This window comes from Artemia sp. Qi Xiang Cuo, chromosome 15 (assembly GCF_049724085.1).
Source record: "Artemia sp. Qi Xiang Cuo chromosome 15, ASM4972408v1, whole genome shotgun sequence".
Lineage (NCBI taxonomy): Eukaryota > Metazoa > Arthropoda > Branchiopoda > Anostraca > Artemiidae > Artemia > Artemia sp. Qi Xiang Cuo.
This window is the reverse complement of record NC_142808.1, coordinates 44,674,179-44,701,239: the sequence shown is the minus strand read 5'-3', so window position 1 is coordinate 44,701,239 and position 27,061 is coordinate 44,674,179. Positions and strand designations below refer to the sequence as shown.

Here is a 27,061-nt window from a genome sequence, read left to right as displayed (position 1 = left end):
ATTGCTAAATATCAGTATATGTATATTAAATGGACAATGCACATTCATTTGTATTTTTTTTCAGTAAATTGTAAATTATGTTCTGGCCATGGGAAGGCATAGGGGTTTTGAGCCCAACTTATGTTAATTTCTTCTCGTTTTGAGTTTGACTCGGATATTTATTGTAATTTCTGTTTGTTTTGGGTTTCATTTATTTATCGATGTTGATTTGCGCTAGTTTCACGCTTGGTAGATTATTTTATTTTATTTTTGCTCATTTTTTGTTTAGTGGGGTTCTTTACTTTTCTTTGAAAAACTTATTTTATGGAAAAACTTTTTTTTAATTAATCTCAATAAGAGACACTGACATTCCGATTTCCAGGCACTGATTTCCAATATTTAAAAAACACGGTGCCGAATTTTTTTGAACTTCCTGTGGTGCTTTCACAATGTCCGCATCAATAGCAAAACTAGAATGAAAAAGACTCAGAAGGCAGTGGAGGATCTAGGAGTACCAAACTACCTTGGGCCCCCCAAGATTTTTTCTGGCGCCCCCATGTCTTGTTTTTTTTTCTTTCTTACTCTTTTTTTAGAGTGAATTTGTCAATTTGGTCAATTATTGGCACCTCTGTCATATTGGGCCTCCCGAAAGATTTTGGTCTAGATCCACCCCTGTCAGAAGCTGAGCCTGTTTTATGTGCTAAATTCATATTTTTTTGTGTTTTTCTAGGATTTTCTTCATAGTCTGAAAACTTCGAAAAATAATAATCAAACATCAATTGGTGTACAAAAGACTTAAGAAAGTTCCTATAAGCTTTTCAATCGTGAAGATGCTGTTCATATCCCCACCGCACTCCATTTTCTCCACAAGTAATTTTTGCGCCTCCAACTTCTTACAAGACAATAGATTAAGTAGCTCAGACGGTTTACGCCAGAATTCATGTGGCATATAAAGATCAAGAATAGAAATCTTAATTAAATAACAAAATATATTAAAGCGCTGATTTTGGATCCGATTTGGATTCCACTTCAACCAAAAACTGCTCAAGTCTTATGAAATAGAAAAACAAATGGTATTAAATTTTCAATGCATTGGAGAGATTACTAGGGACCTTTTGATCTTTATCCCTTGGATCGTGACTTTTTATTAGCTTGAGGTGGTAGGGAGGGAAAGCGACTGTTTCCTGGGTCAAGAAATAATATCATAATTAGCTGATAACAGTAGCTAACCTAACTGGGTACCAATATCACCAATTAAGTTTCGATATTGTTATTTTTTTATAATTTTGACAGCATTTTTTTTTTTGGTTTAATAATCGAGTGTTTCAATCATAGAAATATAAAAGAGAATAGAGGCCAGATTCTTAAGAATTTTCAGTCAGATTTAGCCGTTAACGCAGAGTCATATTAGAAGTTTAGGGTATGTTCATAGCAGTGGCGTAATTTCGTCAAAATCCTTGGGGGAGGGGGGCAAAGTTGAGGCCAATTTTTCCAAATCGAGTAAAAATGACAGTGAAGAATAAAAAATGAGCCATAAAGTACCATAAGGCAAAGATAAATTAGAAAAAAAAACTGATCTGTTTCTCTGGATGCTTGAATTATGCACGCTTATCTTAGTTTTGACAAGATTTTTCACAAAAATTATCCCATAGAAAAATACACCCCTGTTTCAAAGGAGTTTACTAAATTCCTAAAAACTAGCGAAAATCTGGCCCTTATTCTTTTTTCTTTTTGATAGCTCCCTTGAAAACGACTCTTTCCGCAAGCCCCTTTCCCTATGATTTCGAAATATCTAAATTAAAGATGGCACTTTGATATAATTTTTTAAATTGTAGCAAACGTGACTATTTAGAAGTTATAAAGAAGTAAGTAGGCCCAAGTTTGCAACACCAGGGCGAGTTAAATTGGTTTATTATGTAAAAGTTTCGAACACTAATTTTGATCAAAAAATGTAGTAACCTTAGATGGATTTGGACTTTGTTTTACTATGTGATAAAATATAGGCCTAGCTTTTACTGTCTCTACATGTAGTGCTGATCTCCATTTCATGTGCTGTTCAGCAAGCAAATGCAATGGGGGCTACCCCACCCTCTATGTATACCAATTCAGGGTATTTTTTTCATATAGGGGGGGTAGGGTAAATTTCAAATTTAACTCTGTAGTCAGAATTGCATCCTGAATCCAAATTTAACATTCTTGACTTACTTTACTTAAGACTCCTGCCAAGGGTTTGGTGTAGAGAACAATGAGACTAAGTGCCTCCAGGTTGACCTATTGCTTGCTAGGCTTGCAGCTTCTTCCACTGGGATGTGGGCTTGGGTGAGGAATTCATTGGCTTTGTCTTACCACCTAGTGGGTGGGCATCCTCTGGGTTGCTTCCATCCATGTAGGGTGGGGTCAAAGTCAAATGCGACCTGTGCTAGGGTGTCAAATGGCATGCAAAGGAGGTGGCCATACCACCAAACAGTATGCTGGGCAAGCTGCATTGAGAAAGGAGTTTGAGCAGTACATGACAGGAGAGTATGGTTGCTAACAAAGTCAGTCCAGTGAAGTCTTTCAATTCTTCAGAGATGTTTAGTCTGTGCAACATTGATGGGGCTGAGGATAGATTTTGCAGCTGGCCACATCTCCACTCCATACAGCAAGACAGTGCTGACTGACGCATTGTAAATGTGCATTTTCATAAAGTGATTTATGTTTGGCTTTTGCCAGATGCTGCTAAGCCTCCCAACAAGTGCTGAAGCTTTGGCAATTCAAGATGTAAGCTCTTTTGTGATCAAGCCATCAATTAACAGATTAGATCCCAGGTAAGTGAAGTCTTCAACCACATCTACTCAGTTGCTTCTGATGTTGACTTCCTTTACAGTAGAACAGGATGTGGGGGGGGCTCAAGGGGCATAACTTTGGTTTTCTACCAGTTGATCTTCAGTTCAACTTTCAAGGCTTCTTCTGAGAGCACCTGGAGAGCTTTGATGACCTTTTTGACAGTGCTTGCAACTAGCACTATGTTGTTGGCAAAGTCAGCATCAGAGAGTAGCCGGTCTCCAAACTGAAGGCAATTTGTTGTGCTGGTCATAACATGGTCTATGACGCAGTTGAAATGCTCAGGAGTGGTGGCGCAACCTTGCTGGATGCCAGTCTTCACTGAGAATGTGGGACTGCATCTTCCATTGACTTGCACACAGCTTTCTGTATCCTCATACAGCTTTTCAAAAAGTGAGCAATATTTCTTGGGTAGACCCATAGTTCTTAGTATCAGCCAAAGTGAATGGCAATCAACAGAATCAAAGGCAGCCTTAAAGTCCACAAATGCAATGTATGCTTTTTGGTGGAACTCTCACATCTTCTTAATCAACTGGTGCATAGTAAACATTTGCTCTGTTGTTGACCTGCCAGGCATGAATCTGGCTTGCTGGACTCTTCTCTTTCTATGCAAAAAGGTGGAACACCTGTCCAGGAGTGACATGGCAAAGAGTTTACCAGGAATGGAGAGAAACATGATCCCACAATAGTTGGAGCAGATTTGACAGCTGCCCATATGTTGCCAGAGCAGCAATATGATGCCAGCACGCCAGTCATTTGGTATGCTTTCCATTGTTCATAGAGCTGAGAAGATTAGCTGGAGCCACAGAATCATTGCTGCACCCCCATACTTGAGGAGTTCTGCAGAAATACCACAGATGCTGGGGGATCAATTATTATTTAACTGTTTTACAGCATTTTGGATCTCAGAGGTGGTAAATGGTTGCAATACAAGGTTGAAAGTAGCCTTGGGTGTGGTCATGGCTGCTTGAATCAGATCAGGGTTGGGATGAGCAACTGCCTTGGCATTCAGAAGCATTGAGAAATGACTACTCCAGGCAGAGAGTTGGCATGCTTCCATCAGCAGACAAAACACGGCTCCTGGTGGAAGCCTTCCCTTCCGTCAGCTCGCGGAGGTGTTTGTACAGGGAGCAGGTGTCTCCTTTCCTTGAAGCATCTTCAAGATCGCTGGCTTTCTGGTCAACAAAGGTCTTCCTATCACTGTGCAGTAGGCTATTGCACAGGTCATTGAGTCATCTTTACTCTGGCATATTCCTTGCTAAGTGGGCCTTCCAGCACAGCTTGATTACAGACAGAGTCTCCTGGGATATCCTGGGTTTATTCTTGTGTCTGCTGAGGCCAATGGTACTGCCAGCAGAATTGAGTATATTGTCTTTGAAAGACTTCCATGCTACTTCAGGGTCATCCAGAACTTGGAGGCAGCTAAACCAGTTAGAGATAGCAAGAGCATATCTCTATGGTAATCTTCTTTGTGTGGCCATTGTTACTATACCAAGTGTATTTGTGTATATCTTGTCTCTGAAAGAGTGTGTTTGATATGACCAGATTATGCATATTGCAGAGCTGAAGGAGTCATTGTCCTTTGTCATTCAGTGAATCTGGAGGCACAGGGCTGAGAACACTTCTCCACACGCCCTTCTTGTCATTTACTGTTGCGTTAAGGTCTCCTAGAAGTGTGACAATGTTGTGGGGTGGGACTAGACAGGGTTACTGAGAGCTCCACATAGAACTGATCCTTCACTCCCACAGGACTCAGATTGGTGGGAGCATAGCATACAATAATTATCCACTTTCCATGCTTGTGCTGGAGCTGAGCCATCAGTATTCTATCTGAAATTTGATTATAAGAGAGAAGGCATCTCTTGGCTCTGGCATTTAGTGCAAGGTCTACACCATTTGTCTTGCTTTTTGAGTCACCAGATCAGGTGACATCCTTCACCAATAGCTATGTTGAAGTGTTTTAGCTCATAGGCAAGCATTGATTTAGCTCCAGGAAAGTTGAGTGTGAGTACATTCCAGGTAGCAAGTTGTATTCCACCTTCATCAATAAGGCTCATTTGATGGTCTGAAACTGGTCTGGGGACATGCTGGGGTCGTGGAAGGTAAAGGGGGGGGGGGTTGGTCATCCGAGGCAGTATCATTGTTTTTTGTTGTGGTAAAATTTTTGGGTGGAGGGTTGCAGGCCCAACTGACCCTAGGCCTGGGATCTAATTAGAGCTAGGACTTGCCTAGATACTGAGTGTCTTTGGGGTGGGCACCACCCACCTCATATCAAAAATGAACTTTACCCCCCCCCTTATGCACAAATATAGGCCCTGAATTAGAATATAGCCTAGCCTACCTAGGTGGAGGTAAAGTTCATTTCTAATGCAAATACTGGTGAAATTTGGGTTCAGGATGCAGTTCTGACTATACAGGTAAGTTTATTTTTAAGCTACCTGAACAATCTATTAATATAAATTTTATCCCTCTTTTCTGGGTGTCACTTTTACACACAGAGAAAAATAAAAATAAGAGAATTGCTTTAAGCACAAAATACAAAGGAGGTGGTCATTGGCACCCATACAGCCCATAAGCTGAATTTTTGGGGAGGCCTTAGCTGGTCTAATCAGCACTTCCATTGCTGTATAATATAACTCTCAAAACAAAAATAAAATATAAGGCACCATCATTCAGCCAGGGGGGAGGCTGCCGCCCCCCCGCCATATGGGAACCCATGGAGGGGGTTTTAAAACCAGTTTCTTGCACAATTTTGAGCTACATATGTTTCTTAAACTATTAGACTATTTCCTAGTGCCCTTTTTTATTTGAATGCATTTCTGGTAATAGCCTATATATTTTTCTAAGATCTTCTTTTCTTTTATTAAGGTTTATGGTTTGAAGTTTCAATTTGAATAAAAATGGAAAAGTGCAAATTCAAGGAGACTTGCTCAGGGGTGTAATTTGCTGTGGGGCAAGGGGGCAACTGCCCCTCCCAGACCTTGGTTTGCCACCAAACTGAAATTTATTTTTTGGATAAAATCTTGTCAAAACTAAGATAAGCCTGCACAATTGAAGCATCCAGAGAAACAGATCACTTTTCTCTAATATATCTTCACCTTTATGGTACTATTTTTATAGTACAAGATTTTGACAAAATTACACCACTGGACTTGGTTGCAAGAGAAAGATGTGATGGGACACCAAATGAAAGAGTGGTGTAGAGCTGTTCTGGGAGATCTGTTCTCTTTCTACTGTTCTATCTGCAAATACATTGCTTGTCTGCCATAAGGCCTCCTTGGCTTTACTGCAGCACACCAGAACTGCTGAACATAAGAAGAATGTTTCCATAAAGCTAACACCAAATCAGCTTTGTCTCTTGGCAGCATATTCCATGGGGAGTGGCAAACTGGCAAAATTGCCCATGCACTTAAGTGCTTATCTAGTGCAGGATGAGACAACAGTTGCAAAAGTTGGGCTCTGAAAATGATTGAATCTGACTATTCTGGGACTTCTGCAGATGTATTTGGAAAAATGTTCAGAGATACAGTGGTCAAAACTTCTCCTTTGGGCAAACTAAGTTTGCCTATTTTGTAACCAAAGCTCTTGGACACCAATTTCTGGAAGATGACCCTTGATGAAGTCAGCAAGAGTTGTAATTTGACAAAACCACAAACATGGAAAGTAAGAAAGAGCTTCAAATGAGGATCCAATTCTGGTCCCAAAAGATGAAACAAGTGGTAGAAAGACATATGAAAAGTGCACTTATTGGTCATATCCCATTCAATAAGAGTGGTTTATCTATCTCTAAACTACTAGTGTTAATTTTGATGGTCCAAATGTGAACAAAAAACTTTTCTTACTGATTGACATTGAAAAAAGTGAATTGACAGGTAGCAAAGGTCTCCTTGATATTGGTACCTGCAAGATCCATTTGGTACCCAATGCTTTATGGAAGGGTTTGCAAAAAATTGACAAGAATTGTTCCAGTCTGATGTCATTTTCAAATTTAATGAAAGTGAATTTGGTCCAGAAATACTTACATTTCTAAGACACACAGTTTTTGATATTGCTCTGAAAATGAGAAAATTTTGTTAAGAAGAGCTTTCAATGGAAATTGAAAGCTCTAGTTCTGTTTAATTGCCCAAAAAGATTAGAGGGCAACTAAACACTCCCCCCCCTTCCCCCGCCCTTTTTCCCAAAAACATCTGATAGAAATTTTGAGATAGCCATTTGATTCAGCATAGTTGAAAGGTCCAATGACTGTCTTTATGGGTGACATACCCCCCCCCCCATAATCCCTGAGAAAAGAACTGTAAATTATGTAATTTGCCCTTTCTTCACATATAGTATTTTGCATTGAGGAATATACATATATTGGGGGGAGGGTAATTTTCTGCAGTGAGGATTTTACACACTTGAGAATTTCTTGTGGAGAAAAAAGTTTCCAGGGAAATTTTGCACAAGGGGGAAGGGTATTTCCAGTAAGGTTAGATAAAATAAAGTTAAGTAGATTACATTTTAAAAAAAAATTGTTCTTCAGCTGAAAGTAAGGAGAAACACTAGAGCTTAAAACAAATAGAAATCATTCTGTATATGAGGGCAGCTGCCCCTTCATCAACCCTTGCTCTTTGCGCTAAAGTTTGACTTTTGTTATTATTCTTTAAGAAAGATTGCTTAAACACAAGGGCCATTGAATTTAAATGAGGAGCATTTTAAAGAATTTTAAGACTTAAGTGTAAAGAGCAAGAGTTCAAGAAAGGGGAACTTCCCTTTTATACATAATAATATCTGTTCATTTTAAGTTTTAATGTTGCTCTTTACTTTCAGTTGAAAAGACTTGTTCTTTCATTTGGTCAATAAAAGAACCATCTTCACAAGAGAATTGTAAGTAAGCAACTGATTTAAAGTCAAAGATGTTGAATAAAAAATTGATATAAAGTTGAGGCAGTTTTTACCCAGTACTTATTTACAAAAGCTTCTGTAGAGCACATGATCAAGTTTGTTACTAAATATTTTGATGGCACAGAAACTTGCTAACTTTGTTAACTGATTAATTAAAAAAAAACTTTCAAAAAATAAGTTTTTCAAAGGAAAGTAAAGGCCATATCTTACTTAAGGTAAGAAGAAATAAAAATATACAAAAACTCAAAACAATCAGAAATTACCATTAAAGAATATATGAAACCCAAAACAAACAGAAATTAAAGAAACAACCATAGCAAAAAAAAAAACATACAACAGTTACTAATATAACTGAATAAATAAACCTTAAAATGAGTAAAGTTTCAATTGAATATACAAGTCAAGCTTAAAACAAACAAAAATATTATGCTATTGAAGTATAAATGAAACCCAAAACGAACAGATATTAAATTAACAACCATAGAAAACAAACATACAATATGTATTAATATAAATGGATAAATAAATCTTAAAAGGAGTTAAAATTAAATTGAATATGCAAATCAAGCTTGAAATGAACAAAAATCCCTACAAACAAGAGTTTGGGTACTGCCTCCTTGTCTCACTGTAAAAGTCTAAAACCTGCTGCATTATTGGCGCTTTACTGAAAACTATGTGTCTTGAACAGTCTTGGAAAGTGCAAATAAAACTAAACTAAATATTTAATATGTAATGATACCAATTGTTGAAAGATCATCAGTTCAAGATTTTATTTCACTGTAATTTTTATTTTCATTTTCAATGCTGTAATAACTGGAAAAGAAAATATTGTGATGTGGTATGCTTAAGACTTTTACAGTTAGGGAAGGGGGCAGTATCCAAACTCTTTTTTGCAGCGAAAATATATTTGTCTTAAACAGTCTTGAAAAGAACTAATAAAATTAAAATGAAATTTAGTATATAATGATATTAACTGTTGAAAGATCATCAGTTCAATATTTAATTTTAATGTAATTTTGTATGTTTATTTTCAATATTGTAATAAGTACATTATAAAGTATTTGTAATATAATTCGTTTTCAGTAAAGCGCCAAAGACGCAGTAGGTTTTCGACTTTTACAGTGAGAGATGAAGACAGTACTCAAACTCTTGTTTGTTGGGATTTTTGTTTGTTTTGAGCTTGATTTGCATATATTGATTTGATTTGCATAAGTAACAACAAGCGACTTGCATGACTTACAGCCCTTTCTCCATAAATTAAAGCTGCCAAAAAATCAGTAAAACCTCTTATCAAAGTAATATTAAGCAACTTACATACCTCACAGCCCTATACTCAGAGCTTGGAGGTTCAGCCCTGGAACCATAGTTATTTGGCCTTTGGACTATTTTGATCAGAATGGCTATTTAAAATTTTTAATTGAACACATTTGAGAGCATATAGCAGCGCAAGGAGGGGGCTAGTTACCCTCCAATCACTTTGGACTAAAAAGGGCACAAGAAATTTCTAATCAAATAAGCTTGAAGAAATTTATTTCAATGAAATTTCAAACTAAATGCCACTGTTGGGGGGGGGTCATTCTAGGGATATTCTAGATACACCCTTTTGACAACCTTGATGCACATAGAATCTTTTTGATTGAATATTCTGACCCTTAACCTCTCCTAAGATCTTGTAGATACACTGGAATCTAATTCTCATTTAATAGTTCTAATTTTCATGAAAGTTCCAACTAAATTCCATCAGCTGTTGCTTGGATATTTTAAATATGCCCTTCTGACAACCTAGATGCACATAGTAGCCTATCTTTTGATTGAATATTCTGACCCTTAGCTGTTCCACATCCCTCAACATTCCCTTTGACATTTGGTAAAATTCCACCTCAATACCCTTAGTGTTTTTGCATGCACTCGTGATCAAACAGTCCCCCTTTCTAAATGAAAAATAATGCATCTTACATTTTTTGCCATGGGGGCTGGGAAGAACTAATTTAAACTTAATATTTTATGTGTAATGAAATTTAACTGCTGAAAGCTCCACAATTCAAGATTTGCAATTTTTATTTTGTTTTCAAAGTTGTACAAGCAGAATATTTTTAATATAATTTGTTTTATAACTAAAACAAATTCAAAACTTTTATTGGTTGAGTTTGGGGAAAGAGGGTTGGTGTGGGGGGGGGGCTAGTTGCCATCAGATCACTTTTGGCTCTTAAAAAGGGAATTAGAACTTTGAATTTCTAATTATTTGATTCCCCTCCGAAGTTTATACCACCATCTCTTTTATAAAAACCTTATATGCCCCCGGGGCACAACTTACAACCCTTAGTTTTCTCAGGCTGTGGGGGGGGGGGGGCATGTTGACCCAGAAGTTTTTGTTATCTGATCATTGGACTATTTCAAAGAAATTGGATGTATTTAAGGAAAAGAGGGGGTGATAGATGTCTTCTGATCATATTTGTCTCTTAAAAAAGGTAACTGGAACTTTCAATTTCCAATCAAATGAGCTACCTCTGAAGTTTATACGGCAACCCCTTACATGAGAACCTTATATGCCCCCAGGGCATAACTTGAAACACTTGTCACTGGGAATGGGGGGCTGTGTCAATGCTTTAGTGATTGTTATCTAATGTTTGAACCATTTTCAATAAAATGACTTAGAAATAAAAGGAATTAGAAATTTCAATTTTTAATCATTTGAGTCCTGTGCCAGGTTTATACGACCACTTCTTCCATAAAAACCTTAGATACCCCCAGGACATTAGTTACAACTCTTCCCCGAGATTGAGTGAGATTGAGCAAGATTGAGTAAGATTGGTCTGTAGGGGGGTTGTGTTGACCCCAAAGTTTTTGATGTCTTATCATTGCACTAATTCAAGCAAATTGGCAATCTCAAAATTTCAATTGGATGTATTTGGGGAAAGAGGGTGTTTATGTGCGTGTGTGTTTGGGGGGGGATGCCTTCTGATCCCGTTTGACTCATAAAATGGTAACTAGAACTTTCAACTTCCAATCAAATGAGCCACCTCTGAAGTTTATACACTCACCCCTTACATAAAAACCTTGTATACCCCTGAGGCATAACTTAAAGCACTTGCCCCCGGGCTCTGGGGGTTTGCGTTGACCTTGGAGTTTTGTTATCTGATGTTTTAGATATTTTTAACAAAATGGCTATCTCAAAATTTTTATTGGATGGGCTTGGGGAAAAGGGCGGGGGGGGGGGCTAATTGCCCTCCAATCTCTTTTGACTCTTAATAAGTAAACTAGAAGTTTCAATTTCAAATCAAATGAGCCTGCTCTGAAGTTTATACAAGCATCCCTTCCATAAGAACCATATATGCCCCCAGTGTATAACTTACAATGCCTGCCCCCGGGCTGTGAGAGGTTTTGTTCAACCTGAAGTTTTGTTGTCTGATCTTGAAACTATTTCCAACAAAATGGATATCTCAAAATTTTTATCATATGCATTTGGGGAAAAAGGGCGTAGAGGGGGGGGGGGTAGTTGCCCTCTTGATCACTTTTGACTCTTATAAAGGGCACTAGAACTTCTGATTTCCAATCAAATGAGCCTCCTCCAAAGTTTATACCACCATCCCTTTTGTGTGAAGTGCCCCTGGGAAAAAAATAATAATAGAACATTGAAGCCTTATGGCCTTTGCTATAAGCAACGCTATAGCTTTGCTTCTGATGTGAATATTTGCAAAATTTTACACAATTTTCTATTTGCAACCTAATGGAAATTCAGATATTTCAAAATCTAGATAGAGATGAGTTTATCAACACACCTTTATAGAAGTTAAATTGTCAAATGAGAATTTTATATTCGCTTAATATTTGTGATCTTTCTTCAGATGTCATTTTGCATTTCATGTATGAGGGCTGGCTTTTTATTTGTTTTTAGCCTTGCCTTTTTATTTTGTTTCGTTGGCTTCATTGTATCTTTATTGTTTTGAGACTGAGGGTTGCAGAGCAGAAGTCTTGACAATAATATTTGTATTATTTCTTGTTTTCACTGGCTCTAAAATTTCTTCTTTTTTCCTGATTGTCTCTTGTTGTCATTTCTAGATCCATTTTTACTCCTTGCAGCCATTTTTTATATGTTCGAGGATTATCCCTTAGGGGGGGTATGTGTTTCCCTTTAGGTTTTGGAAAATACCTTTATTGTCGTATTTCCGTTGAAAAGTACCTTTTTTTTTATTTTGCTTGAAAAAAGTTGCCCCCTACCTACCATATAGCCCCATAGACTTTGCAGCTTTCATTTTGCCACCCCCCTAGTTTTCTGTTGATTTACACCACTTACTTACAGCTGTGGGAACAAGTAGAGTGGGTCCTAGGTAGAAATTTGGTAATTATACTAGGGGATTTTAATGCCCAGGTTGGTAGAAATAGGGATACATGGTATTCTAGCGTTGTTAAATTTGGTGTAGGAAAATAAAACAATAATGGTTAGAGGCTGCTGCAGTTTTGTAGGTATAAAAAACCAGTTATAACCAATCCAGTATTTGGTCCTAAAACGGCCCATTATTTAACATGGTATTCACATGATGGTATGACAGCTAACTTTATTGATTATGTTATTGTAAACGGAAGACTAGCAGTATCAACACAAGATACTATGGTATATAGGATTACTGCTATTGATGCTGAAAGATCACCATCTAGTAGCGTCTAGGGTTAATTCAAAGCTAAATTTAGGTAGGGTAACTACTTTCTAGGAAGCTATGGCGTCTAGAGACTCCAGGATGAGAATTTGAGAGTAACTTTCCAGGAATAATTGAATAATCAACTGGAGAGTTTAAAACATGACAATGTAGAAGATAGATGGAATAAATTTAGGAAAATAGTTTGTAAATTTAGAGATAGTGTAGATAAAATTTCAAGAAATGACCTGTGATTTTAGGAAGGGTAGAAGATGCGTTGACCAAATTTTTACTCTTAGATTAATATTTGGGGAGTGTTTTAAGGAGGCCCTAGATGGTCAATCATTTTGATCAAAAGTTTCCGTCAATCGATTAACGTCTGCTTCAACCAACCTTCACTTGACCCTTCAGTCTCGACCAAAGCTAATCTAACACTGCTTTGGATCAAAATGATTGAGTCATTCAAACTTTCTATCAATTACTGTCAACGCTTGACTTAAGCGTCAAACAGGTTCCTAGACGGTCAGCCATGCTTGAGTCAATCAATTGACTGAAGCTTTTGATCAAAATGATTGACTGTCTAGGGTCTCCTTTAGTCATCAAATACCTGTAGTCCTCAGTTTTGTAGATTATGTGCAAGCGTTTGATTCAGCCGATAGAAAAGCTTTAGTAAAGGTCATATCCTTGTATGTTATACCAGATAAATACATTATACTGATTAGAGCTATGCACAAGAGTAACATTGCTGCGTTTAAGGTAGGAAATCAGGTTAGTAGCTGGTTTCATATTAAGTCAAGATTTAAGTGGGGTCGCATTCTATCCCCGTTTATATGATTCATTTAAAGAACTGTCTAAGGAAGACAGTAAAGGCAATGGGAGAATACGGAATCAAATGAGGAAGTAAAACTCTCCTAGACTTACATTATACTGATGATTTTATTATCCTAGATGAAAATATTAGCAGGATGACTGAACTGTTAGAGGTTTTGCGAGTTCGGGGTGCAAGAATAGGTTTGAAAATTAATCTTAAGAAGACCAAGTTGCTAAGAATAGAAACAGATGAAGGCGAAAAGTGATATTGGGTAACGAGAGGATTGATCAAGTGGACAGATTCACTTACATAGGTAGTATTACTAGTAAAGAGGATGGGAGCAGTGAAGATGTTAAAAGTAGAATAGCCAAGGCCTAGAGTGTTTCTCACAGTTAAAAAAAAAATTGTAAGATTAGGAAGATCAGTCTGCAAACCAAAATTAAAATATTGGTTGCTACAGTGATGGCAACAGTCAAGTATGGTTCTGAAGTTGGGGGCGCTCCAAACCTGGAGGAAGATTTGCTAGATGTTTTCCTGAGAAAGTGCCTACAGATTGTTTTGGGTACCCGACTGACTGTGTGTATGTCAAACACTAAGCTTTACAAAAAATGTGGTTCAATCTCGCTTTCTTGGGCTATAACAAGGAAATAGTTAAGATGGCTAGGACACGTTCTGCAGATGAAGGATGACAGATTACCAAAGTTTGTCCTTGTTGGTCAACCGTCTAGGGCTAAACAAAAAGCAGGTCGTCCCCGAATGGGGTAGGGGATGTTGTAATGCAAGATTTAAGGGTCGGGTATTAAGAGGGAGGCTTTGAATAGATTGGAATGGAAAAGCAGCATACGTAACTGTGTTGATCTCAGATGGCTTGGTGCTGCAGTGAGTTGTTAGTAGTAATAATAGTAGCCTAGTTTGTAGCATCACCGGTTGTCTTCGTATTAGCTGTATTCCAGATTAAGTTTAAAATTTCGATTTTATTCCAGTGTGTTGTTTGACTTAATTAGCTGTTCTCCATGCCTAAACTATTTTTTTTACCTTCCTATTATCAAGGATGAATGATCATCATTACTCAAAGTTTTGATTAATTAATAAATCCTTTTTATGCTTACAGGTTATTTTTTTTGTAAAATGTGTGAAGAATCAAAATTGAATGAACAACTATGTTTGATAAAAGAAGCTATATATGCACCAGTTGATGATGCTGACCCCACGAAACCAGTTGAAGGGAAGCTAGATGGTGGTGGTAATCGGAAGCTTCACTGTAGATATTGGAGACCAGTTGGGAAGCCAAGGTACTTGTCATTGCCTATCTGATTTTTTTTTTTTATAGTTACAAGTGGCCTTGAGAGGAGACAAATTGCATAAACTAACTAGTGGCATCAGTTTATGAAATTTATGGAACGTGTGGGTAAAACAGATTTTTCAAAATTGGGGGGAGGCAATTCTGTTGTTTTTTTTTCAATTTTTTAGCGGATTTACCAACAAAGGCATTTTAACTGATAATAACAAAATCTGATCACCAAACTAGGTACACCAAACTAAATCAAATACTTGAGGGGAAATGCCCCTCTCTTCCCTTCAAAAAAGGTCATGCCACTTATGAATTAACTTTTTCAAAAAAGTAGACAACAGTAATATTATCCCTGAAATTACTTCTTATCTTTCCTAATTATTTGGTATCCTAATTATTTACTCTTTAAAAAGTTATCCTTATTCTATATAGCCTAAGTATTTGCTCTGCACAAACAATACCCATTGAAAACATTCATATTATGTTTTTAATTCCTGTTTTTTTTTTCTGTATCCAGCAAAGAAAAAAATTCAAATCACTGTTGGGAAAATTTGCTGTAGTGAAATCCTATTCAAACATGTACATAAATTGTGAAAACCTGTCTTTTTTCCTCTGTAGCTCACAATATAGCAAGTTAGTTGTAAGTCGCTTTTTATATTGACGAGGGGCACGCCCCCCCCCCCAACTTTTTTGGCATTCGGTAAAATTTTTGCCAAAGAAATTTTGCAAAATCGGCCGAAATTAAGCAAAATTCTAGATTTCTGCAGAAAATTCGGCACAAATAAGGTAGCGATTCGGTAAAATTTACGAAGATCACAACCCCCCCCCTCCCCCCAATGAAATGAGCCTCGGGACGCTCCTGCTTGGTGGTTTCCAAATAAATCAGCCTTTCAAAAACTCAGTTTTTCTGTGCTAAATTAAAAAAAAAGTTTTCCTTTAGTGTCATTGGTTGATTAGGCTTTTCGGTTTTTCTGGAAAACCTCAAAATGAAAAATTGGCTTTAGGAGTCAATTATTGCGTTTAGGGGCAATTAAAGTGTCATTTCAAGGTGAGAGATATACATAATGAAAGTTAGAATTATTATTTGTGATTATTATGTTAGATATTAAGCTGCGTTTGCGTTTGCGTGGAGGGCAGCGTCATATCTAAAAAGATATGACACTGCCAAGCTTGTTTGAATTGTTCCTGTATTTAATGGAAGAAGACCACTATAATAAGTTACAGAAGCTACAAGTTTCCTTGTCAGTTAATGTACTTTGTTTCCTCGACGTTATCTTAAGTATAAGTAGAATTTTGGTAAAGGAGTGGAGGGGCAAAAAGAATCTCCGAGCTTTCGTTTCTTATTAAGTTGAATACGCACATTTTCTAATGTCATTCTTTCTTTGTTATTAAGCTTTGTTTACAATCTGCTTGTCATCACATTTACCATTCTTAAGGTCTGTTAGATATCCATTACTAGGATTTTTCTGCTACAAGCAATGCTTTTAGTTTTTTTGTCTCATAAAGGAGTTTCTAAAATAAGTGGAATTACAGAAAATGCTGGAAGAATATAAAAGAGGTATCTAAACCATTCAAAAAATGTTATCTGTTAGCAGAAAGCTAGTAGTATGAATGTAAGTTTTTTAGAAAGGCTAGAATAAAAGTGGGGCATTTCATTACATTTGTCCTTGTCCAGGTCAGGACTATTCTTTTCTGGTGATTAAATTAGAAACATACCTGTATAAGGTATGTCTGGTGATTAAGGCTTTTCTGGTGATTAAATTAAAAACATACGCCTAAACATTAAATTAAAAACATACATAAGCCTATCAGATTGTCTAAACATGTGTTTTTACTGAGATAAAACTACTATAGATGGTCTTTAAAGGGTACCACAAAAAAATAGCAAAGGTAGCACAGACGCGCCCTCAGAATGGACAGAGGGCGTTCCAAAGAACATATTTAATAAAGAGAAAAGCCTTGTAGATTATACTGTTTTGAAATCATACGTATTTATGGGTTTTGGGCGAGGGCAAAAGAAAAATCTTCAAAATTATAGAGATAAAGAAGGAATGAAGGTGGGGAGGATGAATTCTTGCCTATATGCCAGATGCAAGTATCGGGTATCTGGGTATCATCGGAACAGGTTTCTAGTAGTAAAGCCAAGAATTTGGATATAGACCGGAAGGCGTGGCTATAAAATGTGTCAAATTTCTTAGTTTTAGCTCTTATTATATTATTTTCCTTTCAGAGGTATAGTTATGTTAATTCACGGCTTGGCAGAACATCTACAATGGTATGACGAGCTGGGTAGAAAATTTGCAAAAGAAGGAATCCTGGCATTTGGACATGATCACAGTAAGTACAGCTCTAGATAACGCTCATTAAAATAAGAACAAACAGAAATTCTTAGTATTGTGGATTAGTAAAACAAAATTATGTGTTTTATTCATGTACCATACTATATATGTATTACATTTGATAGAGAGGGTAAAGTTGTATCAAAATTATAATACTGTATAATACGTAAACATTATATAATATATAATAATGAGAAGGTAACCTAGTGTCTTAGGGAATTTTCAAGCACACCACTTTTATAATAAGGTGATAAGAGTGAGTTTGATAATTCTAAAGATTATGGCTTGGTTTCTGTAGGAAGCGAATTGTTTAGTGCTATGATACTCATTAGACTAGGATATGCTTTAGATACAATTTCAGAGAAAAAGTGTTCACTTTAGGAAGATGAGAGGATTTATTTATCGACTTTTTATCTGAGATTAACAATTAAGAAGTGTCTGGACCATCAGACCCCTTTAGTTTACAAATTTATAGATTGTAAACAGGTACTTGATTAAGCGGATGGACGAGCTATACAACGAACTGTCCTTGTATTTTATACCAGATAATATATTAAAATGATTAGTACTGTATACGACAGCAATATTGTTGTGGTTGTGGTAGGAAGTGAGCTTAGTAGCTGGTTTGGTGTTGAATCAGGAGTGAGGCAAGGTTGTGTCCTGTCTCCGTTTATGAGGATTATTTTACTGAACTTCGTCCCAAGGAACACAAAAAAAGGCTGTGGGAGAGCGTTGGCTGGATCTTCAAATGATCCATAAGATCAAATAACCGAATCGAACTAACCAGTGATGAAAAAGTAGAGGATATTGGATACAAAGACGATGGCATACCCCACGTGGAATGAACCGTCCAAGCCATGGATTTGTTAGAGGGAGTAGCAAACAAGGCTTGCCTGACAGACCTGGTTATTATCGCACCCAAAACCTAGTACCTGTGTTTGGCTAGAAATTCGTCAGTCTCAATAAATGAAAAGCAGCTTGAATAGGTGGACGAATTTATTTACCTCGTATCACTGATTTATATCAAGCGTGGGGTCTCGAGCAAAATCAAGTTTAGAATCATGGGATACAAAAGCCATTATGGTCTAGAAGTAGATGAGCCTGAAAACCAAACTCAAATTCCTTGTGGCGTGTGGTCGCCCCATTTCGTTGTACGGATGCGAGATCTGGCTATTGAAGGCAGAAGAAAAACACTCTCTTGACTTTCATGACCGGAAGAATCTAAGTACCATTTGTTACCTCAAGTGTAGCCAAAGAATAAGCAACGGGGACCTAATGCAAATGCAAAATTTGAAACATTTATTACCCGCCATCATCAAGAGCAAAAGGCTCACATGGTTTAGGGATGTTGTGCAGAGCCCAAGTCAGTGCCTGACCTAGCAGTCCCTCGAGTTAAAGTCTCCTTCCTATTGGAAGTAAAAGCAAGGTGAAAGTACGTCTTGGCTTTTCACAATGATGGAAAACATCGAATCTTGGGATGGACTCCTTAAGTACGGGTGCAAATGAGTCAAATCATGGTGGGAAATCATCCATCTGAAACATTACACCGAAAAGAGTGGCGAAACGCGGTCCAGAGTCTTTTTGGTGCCAACCTTGGAGGCTAAACAGCCTGTACTTCACACAAAAAGCATGGGGTAGATCTTGGAATCAAATGAGATGTTAAAGTCGCCTGGACTTAGATTATGCATTAGTGTCATGATGACTTGAGTGTCCTAGATAAAAATATTGGAAAAGTGAATTAATTTTGTGATGGCTTGAGAGATCGGGGTGCAAAAATAGGTTTGAATTTTAATTTTAAGAGGACTAAGTCGCTTAGCCTAGGAATAAATGTAGGTAAAGAAGTGATGCTGGGTAACAAGATGATTGATCAAGTAGATATCTTTACTTACTTGGCTAATATTGTTATTAAAGACGCAGTGAATATGTAAAAAGTAAAATAAGCTAGGTCAAGGGTGTTTTTCAGAGTTGAAAAAAAAAAATTGGACGAACAGGAAGACAAGTTTGTGAACCAAGATTTTCTGTCTTCTGAAGCTACGGTAATTTCAAGTAGGGAAATTACCGTACTTGAAATCCCGTACAAGTGTGGATTGAGGAGTGGGCACTCCGACAGGAAGAGGAAGATTTATAAAATGTTTGCAGATGAATTTACTAAGGTTAGTTTTATGTACCTGCTGACTCGCATATGTCAAACAACAAGCTTTACGAAAACGTGACTCTATCCCACTTTCTGGGATTATAATGAAATAAATTTTAAATGGGTAGCAGACGTTTTACGGATGAAGCAGGACATATTTTGCTTTTTAACCTTCTGTCTGGGGCTGATCGATAAGTTGGTCATTCCCGAATAGGGTGGAAAAAGTAACAATCAATGATTAAATGAAAAAGTGAACGTCATGGAGACAGAGTAAGTGTAAAAGTTTAAATTGATTGGGGTAGAGGAGAAGCCGTCGTAACTTTGTTGACCAAACGTGCCTTGGTGCCGCAGTAACCTTTCCAGCAGTGGTAGTAGTAGCAATATAACATTAGAGATTGTATATAATAACAATAAATGCCCTATAATACTACGTCAACAATAATGATACATGCTTCATATATTTAATATATTCATTTATATTTACCTTTTAGACTATCTAAAGTGACAGATTCTGACTTAGAATACTAAAATGCTAAGGTTTAAAATAGTAAAAATAAATGAATAAATAATGTGCTTAAGCTCTCTTTTCTTTAGTGACGAAACTGGTTACTTTACGCTGAAAAAATTAGAAACCCCTCAACATAAATAACTGACAATTCATTCAGGTGAAATTATTCACATTTGATGGATATTCAATTAACGGGTTTGTTAATTATGAAGTCCGTTATCTATCATTCTTCCAGAATAATAGTAATAATGAAAAATCTTTTTCAGAAAACTCTAAATTCGGCATTCAACAATACTTTTTAAAGTTAAAAACACTATCCTTATTTTGCATGTAGGGAACTTTTTCCGCGGTTGGAGGGAGTTCCGTGGAGGGAACTTCTCCCAATTGCCGGGAGGGCAAAGTGCCGAGGGAATTCCAAGGGGGGGACTCTATTAAAATTAATTTGATTTGCTTATCCTTTTTCAACTTTTGCACAATTAATCAAACAAAAGAAAATAGGGAAAAACAGGCGTATTACTTTAAACAAGACAGTGGAAAAAACACGCATACACAACCTTTTAATAATGAAAAAGTCTGAATATTTTGGCTTCACATCTAGAAGCGTATCAGCGGGGAAAACATGAAAAAATAAAGATTATATACAAACATGTATATATTATATACAAATTATATACAAAAATATATTATATACAAACATATATATATCATATATATAGAAACACTATACAAAAGACACATACGAAAAGAAAACTCTCATTTTAGTAAAAATGTTAAATACTCGCTTTAAAACTACGATCATAATTAATACGTGGGAGGGGAGGACATCTACATTTTTTTTCTTTCTGAAGTCGACGACCTTTTGAATTTTTTATTCAAGGATTGTAATAAATTATATAGATCTTGTTTTTCTTCCTTTTTGGTCGGAAGATTCGTTAGAACATATATAAAAATTACTAAAAAGTAAGGTAACTGAACCAAATTAATAAGGTTTGAAAATACAGTAAAACCAGTCAGTTGATCCAGTGCTTGAGGCTTTTTGTTAAGACACTTAGGATGAGAAGGTTTTGGAAAGTTATATGCCAGGTGCATAAAACTCATTGTTGAGCCTACAGCCCACATTTGGTCCCACATTTCTTTTACCAAGATAATCTTTCTTTATATATATTCCAAATATGTAGAACTCATCAAGTTTAAAGTTATTCGTCAAAAGTTATTAGCACAAGCCTGATTGCATGATTCTAGAGAAAGGAAATACCAACAAAAATGAAGACGGCATTTGTGGAATTTGTAGTGTTAAATTCAACATGTCTGAGAATCCTAGAATGGGGGCTTTCAGCCATTATTTAAAAATAAGGAAAATTTTAAATTTTGTCCGATAAGATGGTCGGGTTTGTGCTCTTTTGTTTCTTCTTTTACCCGAGTAAATCGTATCACATCAGTGGCGGAAAAGGGCTCATACAAGCGAAAATTTTGAGTTCCATTTAAGTAATGAAAGAGATTGGGCTAGAGAAAACTACAGGTTTTTACCACCTTGTGCCAAAAAAACAAAATCATTTTGCCCAGATTAGGGCCAAAATGCTATCGAATGAAAATTCTGATATAGTCAATTGCTTTTGGGTTATCAAAAACAAAATATTTAGACAACCTTCCAGTTTTGGAAGCGATTCTTCTGCGTGGTAGCGTATTCTGTTGTTGTCTTATTAGCCATTAGTCATGACTAATTAGAGTAAAAGCTAAGACAGATAGTCTGAGTAAGAGGCAAAGCTGACATAATTTTTTTTCAGGATTGTATAAAAATTTTGTCATTTCACTTGTTGATAGATAGTCTATCATCCGTCCATCCTAGGGCAGAACTAAGAGAGATAGTCATGGAATAGGTGTAACTCAAATAGTCTATGAAATTATATGAGCCATTTAAAGACAATTGGAGAAACCAAATAAAAGGTTTTCAAAGATTAATGACTGAACATGTCCACAGGACTTGGAAGACAATTGGGAAACTGAAATTCTTCTCATTATATGAACTTTGCCTATTGAGAATGCCTATTGGAATTGTAGTGGGGAAGATCGAACTGAATGAAATAAATGATTTAATTAATTGATTATTGAATTAAAATTAAGTTGCCATCAAGCCCTGGCTAATTGGAGAAAAATCCAAGACAGATGGTCTGAATGAGAGGCAAAGCTGGCTTATAGGCTAAGTATATGGTTAGGTTATAGGCTAGGATTCCGAGTTGTTGCCTTGGGCAAGAGCTTACGGTGTGTGAAGTTGAAATGGAGTTTCACAGTCAGTGCTGAAGGCTATTCCATAACAGCGGAACGTCTGAGGTTGTTCTGTTACGTATTTTTTCCTTCAAGCATTGTTTCTGTCTTGTAATGTAACCTACTCGAGGAGGCTAGCTGGCAGAGACCAGCTGGCCAGAGCTTACGGTGTGCAGAGTTGTAGTGAGTTTCACTGTCAGTGTTGAAGGTTCTACCGCTACGGAACATCTGAGGTTGTTCTGCTACGCTTTTGTTTCTGCAAGCCGTGTTTCTGCTTTTTAATGTAGAGCTGTGTTCGGTCAGATAAGTTGACAGACATCAGCTCAAAATTGATACACGATTTTAATGCATAGCATAGTAGTTGAGACTATTTATACAGTAAGATAACAGCTGTATTCTGTACTGTGCTAAAATCGACATGGAAAAACATTATGGCAAAAGAATCTATTTTCCCATTGTTGACGAATATAGGCGTTTTTGTTCGCTGCGACGACTTGAAGCCTTGAGCCAGAGCTGACAGTTTATGAGTAGTACTGACAGTGTTGAAGGGAACTGTCTGAAGTTTTTTGTTTGTTTATTCGACCCAGGTTTCAGCTTTTGAATGGATGGCTCTGTCTAGGCAGGCAGGCCGCAGTTTCAAGTTGAGATCTGTCTTTAACATATAGTATTGGGATTAAACTGACTTATACACTATAATAGGAACCATATTGCGTAATAACAATATGCTCAACTATTCACGTTAAAAGTACTATTTAAAGACTAATGGCCTACTGTTTTTTTTTTTTTTTTTAGTTGGACATGGACTGAGTGACGGTGAAAGGGTCCACGTTGATGTTGTTGACGAATATGTCGTTGACGTTTTTATACACTATGACGAAATGAAAATACTATATCCTGACTTACCCAGATTTGCTGTGGGTCATTCAATGGTAAGATCTTAAAATTTTATTTTGTTTTGATCTGACTCCTTTTTTAGGAGTTATAGGTTTTTATATTTCTTAACATTGGACTTGATCGTCTCTTACTAGGTTGCTAGCTACCGCTGCAACCCGGATATCGAACTTTCCTGTCACTTTAAATGTATACCATGCAGGTACATGTAAGACGCTGTATGTAAAGTGAAAACCAAGGGACAATAACACAATCACTAAACTTCTAGAATATTTTGTAACCAAACACTAAATGTAATTTTTTATGCCTTATGCTGTTTTCTCTCGAATACTTACTACTTTTTAAACTTTAGTTCCATTTCAGTTTCATTTTAAACTTCAGCTCCCTTAAGTCTAACATAATTTTGGTTGTTGCTACGGCTATTAAACATAAAAACAGATCTTCTTTTGTTCATGCAAATATTACTGAAAGATCTGCTTAGTGACGGTGTGGGTGAAAAATCATCCATTAAGGGTGAAAAGATGATTAGATTTACTAATGTATAAACCACCCTATAGTGACTACGTACTACTATTAAAGACTCACCGCAGTACCAAGCCGCCTGAAGCCAACACAGCTGCGCATGCTCCTTCTCCGTCCTAATCTATTCAAAGCCTCCCTCTTTACACCTTCTCGGGAAGTTCCCATTTCCCTTAAATCTTTCTTTACAACATCTTCCAACCCCAACCACTGAATTTATTCATTGTGGAATTTATCCATTTTTTAATACATAACCAAGCCTTGACCCTGCACAAAGGCTCCATGACCTGCCAAAAGTAGTAAATGAATTAAGCACGATTATAGGGTCAATAGTGTATCTCATGAGAACTTTTATGAGGTGGAATATATTCAATTTCAAGCGTGATATTTCAATTGACTCACCAAGGTGAAAGTTCAGAGCAGTTTTTTTTAACATACAAAAAATGGAGGCTGGGAACATTATTTTCCTGTCTGCATGCTGGGTCTAGTTGAAAATACGAGGACATGCTATTAGTAGAGAATACAAGAGAAGATCTTGGTATTTGAATTATCTGCGTTTTTAACACAAGTGGAGTTAGAATCAAAGAATACATCTCTTCCAACTTCACAAAATTGTTACAATTCTTGTAGAACAATCATGAACAATAATTCTTGTATGCTGGTCAGTGAGCTGGTCAGTGATTTGGTGTTACTCCTAGAACCGTTCCTAGGATTTGTGGGGCCAGGGGAAAATTAATTAAAGCGCCCCCTGCCGACTCAAATACAAGGAAAAAAGGCGAATGGGAACGAAAAATTTGATCAAAATGGGCACCTCTGGCCGCCCCCCCCCACCCATATGCGGCATTGCCCTCATTTTCCTTGAACTGATCTGACTACATCCCTTTCCGCCCTTTCATAGTGCAGAAATATCAGTCTAATCAGAAAAATACTGTTTTTTACCAACTTTTAAGTGGCTCTGGCTGAATACAGTTTTGCAACTGAACCCTCGTTTAACAGAACCACGTGCAAACTCAAATGTCGTTTAACTGAACAGCCGCTTTGCCCAACCCTTGTTTAATTAAACCCCCACTCAACGCAATCCTCATTCAGCTCAACCATGGTTTAACTCAACCCCTTTTTAACTCAACCCCCGTTTGACTTAACTCCCGTGCAATTGAATTCTTAGGTTAGGTTGACTTGCCTAAACGGGGTTGAGTTGCAGGGCTGTTGACTTAAATGGGGTTGAGTTATGTGAGTTTTGAGTTGCTCAAAGGTTAGGTTGAATGAGAATTGAGTCGCATAGACTGTCAGTTAAGTTGGGGGGGGGGGGTTCAGTTGAATAGGGTCGAATTGCACGGGTTGGAGTTGAACGAGGGTCCAGTTAAACAGGGGCTTAGTTACACGCACACCATATCCTATGGGTGTAGTTATGAAAATGTAGTTTTTGGTAAATTAGCCATTTGGTCAGTAAAGATACTGAAGATCTAAAACCAGATATACAGGGTGAAATATTCACAATTGCCTTTTATACTGGTCACTGAGCTTCCCAGAAATCCTTTAAAATGGAAAAAACTAACAGATCCTTAAGTTTCAATAACATCTGGTAAATTAGTTTCAAGTGAGAAGAGTTCGCCAAATTAGGAAACAAAATAGATAGATAGATGAATAATTTTATTGCCCATTGGAAATGTAAGCTCATTAATTCAGAGTATTTGTGTTTCTGCATAAACATTGTCAAGAAATTGTTACCGTGTTATTGTCAAGGGATTGTTAGTGTTTTTGTTACTGTCTTATTAGGCCCGTTTTTTTTAGCACTAAGATCTTACATTTAAGATCTTGCATCTTTCTGCAAAGATTATCGTTTTTTAACTCATCTTTGTTCTAAGATCTTACAGCTCACTGATGTTAGCAAAAAGTGTGACCGCCAGTGTTCTGCAATATAGAACAATGATGAGAGAACTTTGATGATCTACTCATCCTTGTTCTCAGGCCGCTGATCGGAGCAGAATGATGAAAGACGTTTGCACAAAAACGACCAAAGATGTAATATCTTTGTTCAAAGGTTTCACTTTTAAGCGTCTTCTGACAAAAGCAGTAAGATCTTAGCACATTGATGAGTGAAAAACGCCCCTATTGTCAAGGGATTGTTACTGTGTTTTAAGGTATCCAATAAAACAATTTACATCTCTCAAATCTTAGTTTGGTTTGAGTTGTGATTAATTCATAACTCGCGGTGTGATTCAATAGAACACTATACATTTCTGAAATCATACGTGTGCTCGAGTTGTGTTCCCATCACAACTTGATTGGAATTGCACTATAGTGTGGCTCGAGCGGCACTATAGTGCGGCTCGAACGGCACTATAGTGACGCCTATCGATAAAATGCCAAAATTTATGCATGATATGTTCTTTCCTTGGTTTTAACGTCGCACCTGCACTACAGAAACGGAAATTAAAATCATAAGAAATTAGCTCGAAAAGCACTAATTTGTCCTCAGTTATTGCCTACTAATTCTTGGTCTTCATATCTTTTACCGGGTTCATCAAACAGAAAGGAAATTTGTTACAGAAAGGAAGTTTTCTAAATTTAAAAAACTGCGCCTTAAACCTTTGCTCTAATTGGTCAATCGCTAATTTTATGTTTAAAATTAAAGACTATTCAACTAGAGAAATTAAGAACGGAATACACAGTTGGTGTTGTAGCTGCGTGCTCTTTATTAGCAAATCTGACTATAATGCGGCCCAATCCACCAAAAATGTGATTGGTTATCTTTTTCTATAGTCTTTACGGATATAGTAACAACTATTTTTTTTTTGTCTTGAAATACATTCAAAGCTTGCCCTGTAGAGATATACGAGTGCCCTTGTTGTCTGAAGAAATTGGTTCTACCTGCTGGTGAAGATAACCGTAAAACACCATGTCACTAATTAGATTTTAAGTAAATTAAAAAGCAAAAAACAAAAAGAAACATTAATTTGTCATGTTTGAGCTATTTTCTTTATTTGTAGCGTAGTTTTTCTACTCTTTTTTGTTATTTTAACATATTTTTTCTTTTATTTATATCTTAAATACAACTTTTTTTTATATCGACTGTAAACATTTATTAACTGTAATTTTAGTATAATTTTAATTGTTGATTAAGTAATTATATTTAAAAAATAGTTTAATTTATTTTTAATTTAACATAGTCTCTTTTCATTTATTATTTTCTATTCTTTTATATCTTTAGGTTCTTTGTTTAATTTTTGGATTTTATTGGTATAAAACTTGTCATCTATTATTACATTTTCATTTCATTCTAATTAGATTTGGCAGCTTGAGATTTTAAGGTGGTATTTGTCTTCTTCTGAACTTCGCTCTTTGTTGCAGGGTGGAATGATTTTATTGACAGCAGCATTGAAAAATCCAAGCGAGTTTAAAGGGATTGTATTGATGGGCCCGCTGATTCATATTAACCCATATCTTGGACATCCGATTTGTATATCGATTTTTAAATTTGCAAGCTACTATTTTCCACATTTTGCAGTAAGTATGACGTAAATATGTATGTATGACGCAAGTATGTATGTATGATGTAATTTCGTATGACGTAAATCTGCAAGCTACTATTTTCCGCATTTTGCAGTAAGTATGACGTAAATATGTATGTATGACGTAAGTATGTATGTATGATGTAATTTTGTATGACGTAAATCTGCAAGCTACTATTACCCACATTTTGCAGTAAATATGATGTTTGGATTAAATTGAATTGAATTTATTGAAAAAGACAAAACAAGAGATATATCACTCAATACCAAAATCAACGGTAGATTTACACATAAAAATAACAAATACTTCTATACAGTCTCCCCGTAAGGCTCTATGGCCAGAAAAAAAACAGAGGAGAAACAAAACTAAAAAAAATTAAACAAATACATTCATCAAACATTTTTAAAGGATAAATTCACATCGCAAAACCAAACAAAACCCCCCGCCCCACCCCCCCACAAAAATCCAGGCTA

The 27,061-nt window shown here is 36.5% G+C and overlaps 1 protein-coding gene across 1 annotated transcript in view; it reads left to right on the top strand.

Annotated features, from left to right (window-relative positions):
- Nucleotides 1-1,820: 1,820 nt before the first annotated feature.
- Nucleotides 1,821-27,061, top strand: part of LOC148943717 (monoglyceride lipase-like) — a 39,950-nt gene continuing 14,709 nt past the window's right edge. The window contains exons 1-5 of the mRNA XM_089101018.1: nt 1,821-1,844; nt 14,243-14,423; nt 16,653-16,759; nt 22,458-22,594; nt 26,427-26,582. Coding sequence (XP_088957144.1) covers nt 14,260-14,423; nt 16,653-16,759; nt 22,458-22,594; nt 26,427-26,582 — 564 coding nt within the window. The 5' untranslated portion in view covers nt 1,821-1,844; nt 14,243-14,259. The remainder of the gene's footprint in view (nt 1,845-14,242; nt 14,424-16,652; nt 16,760-22,457; nt 22,595-26,426; nt 26,583-27,061) is intronic.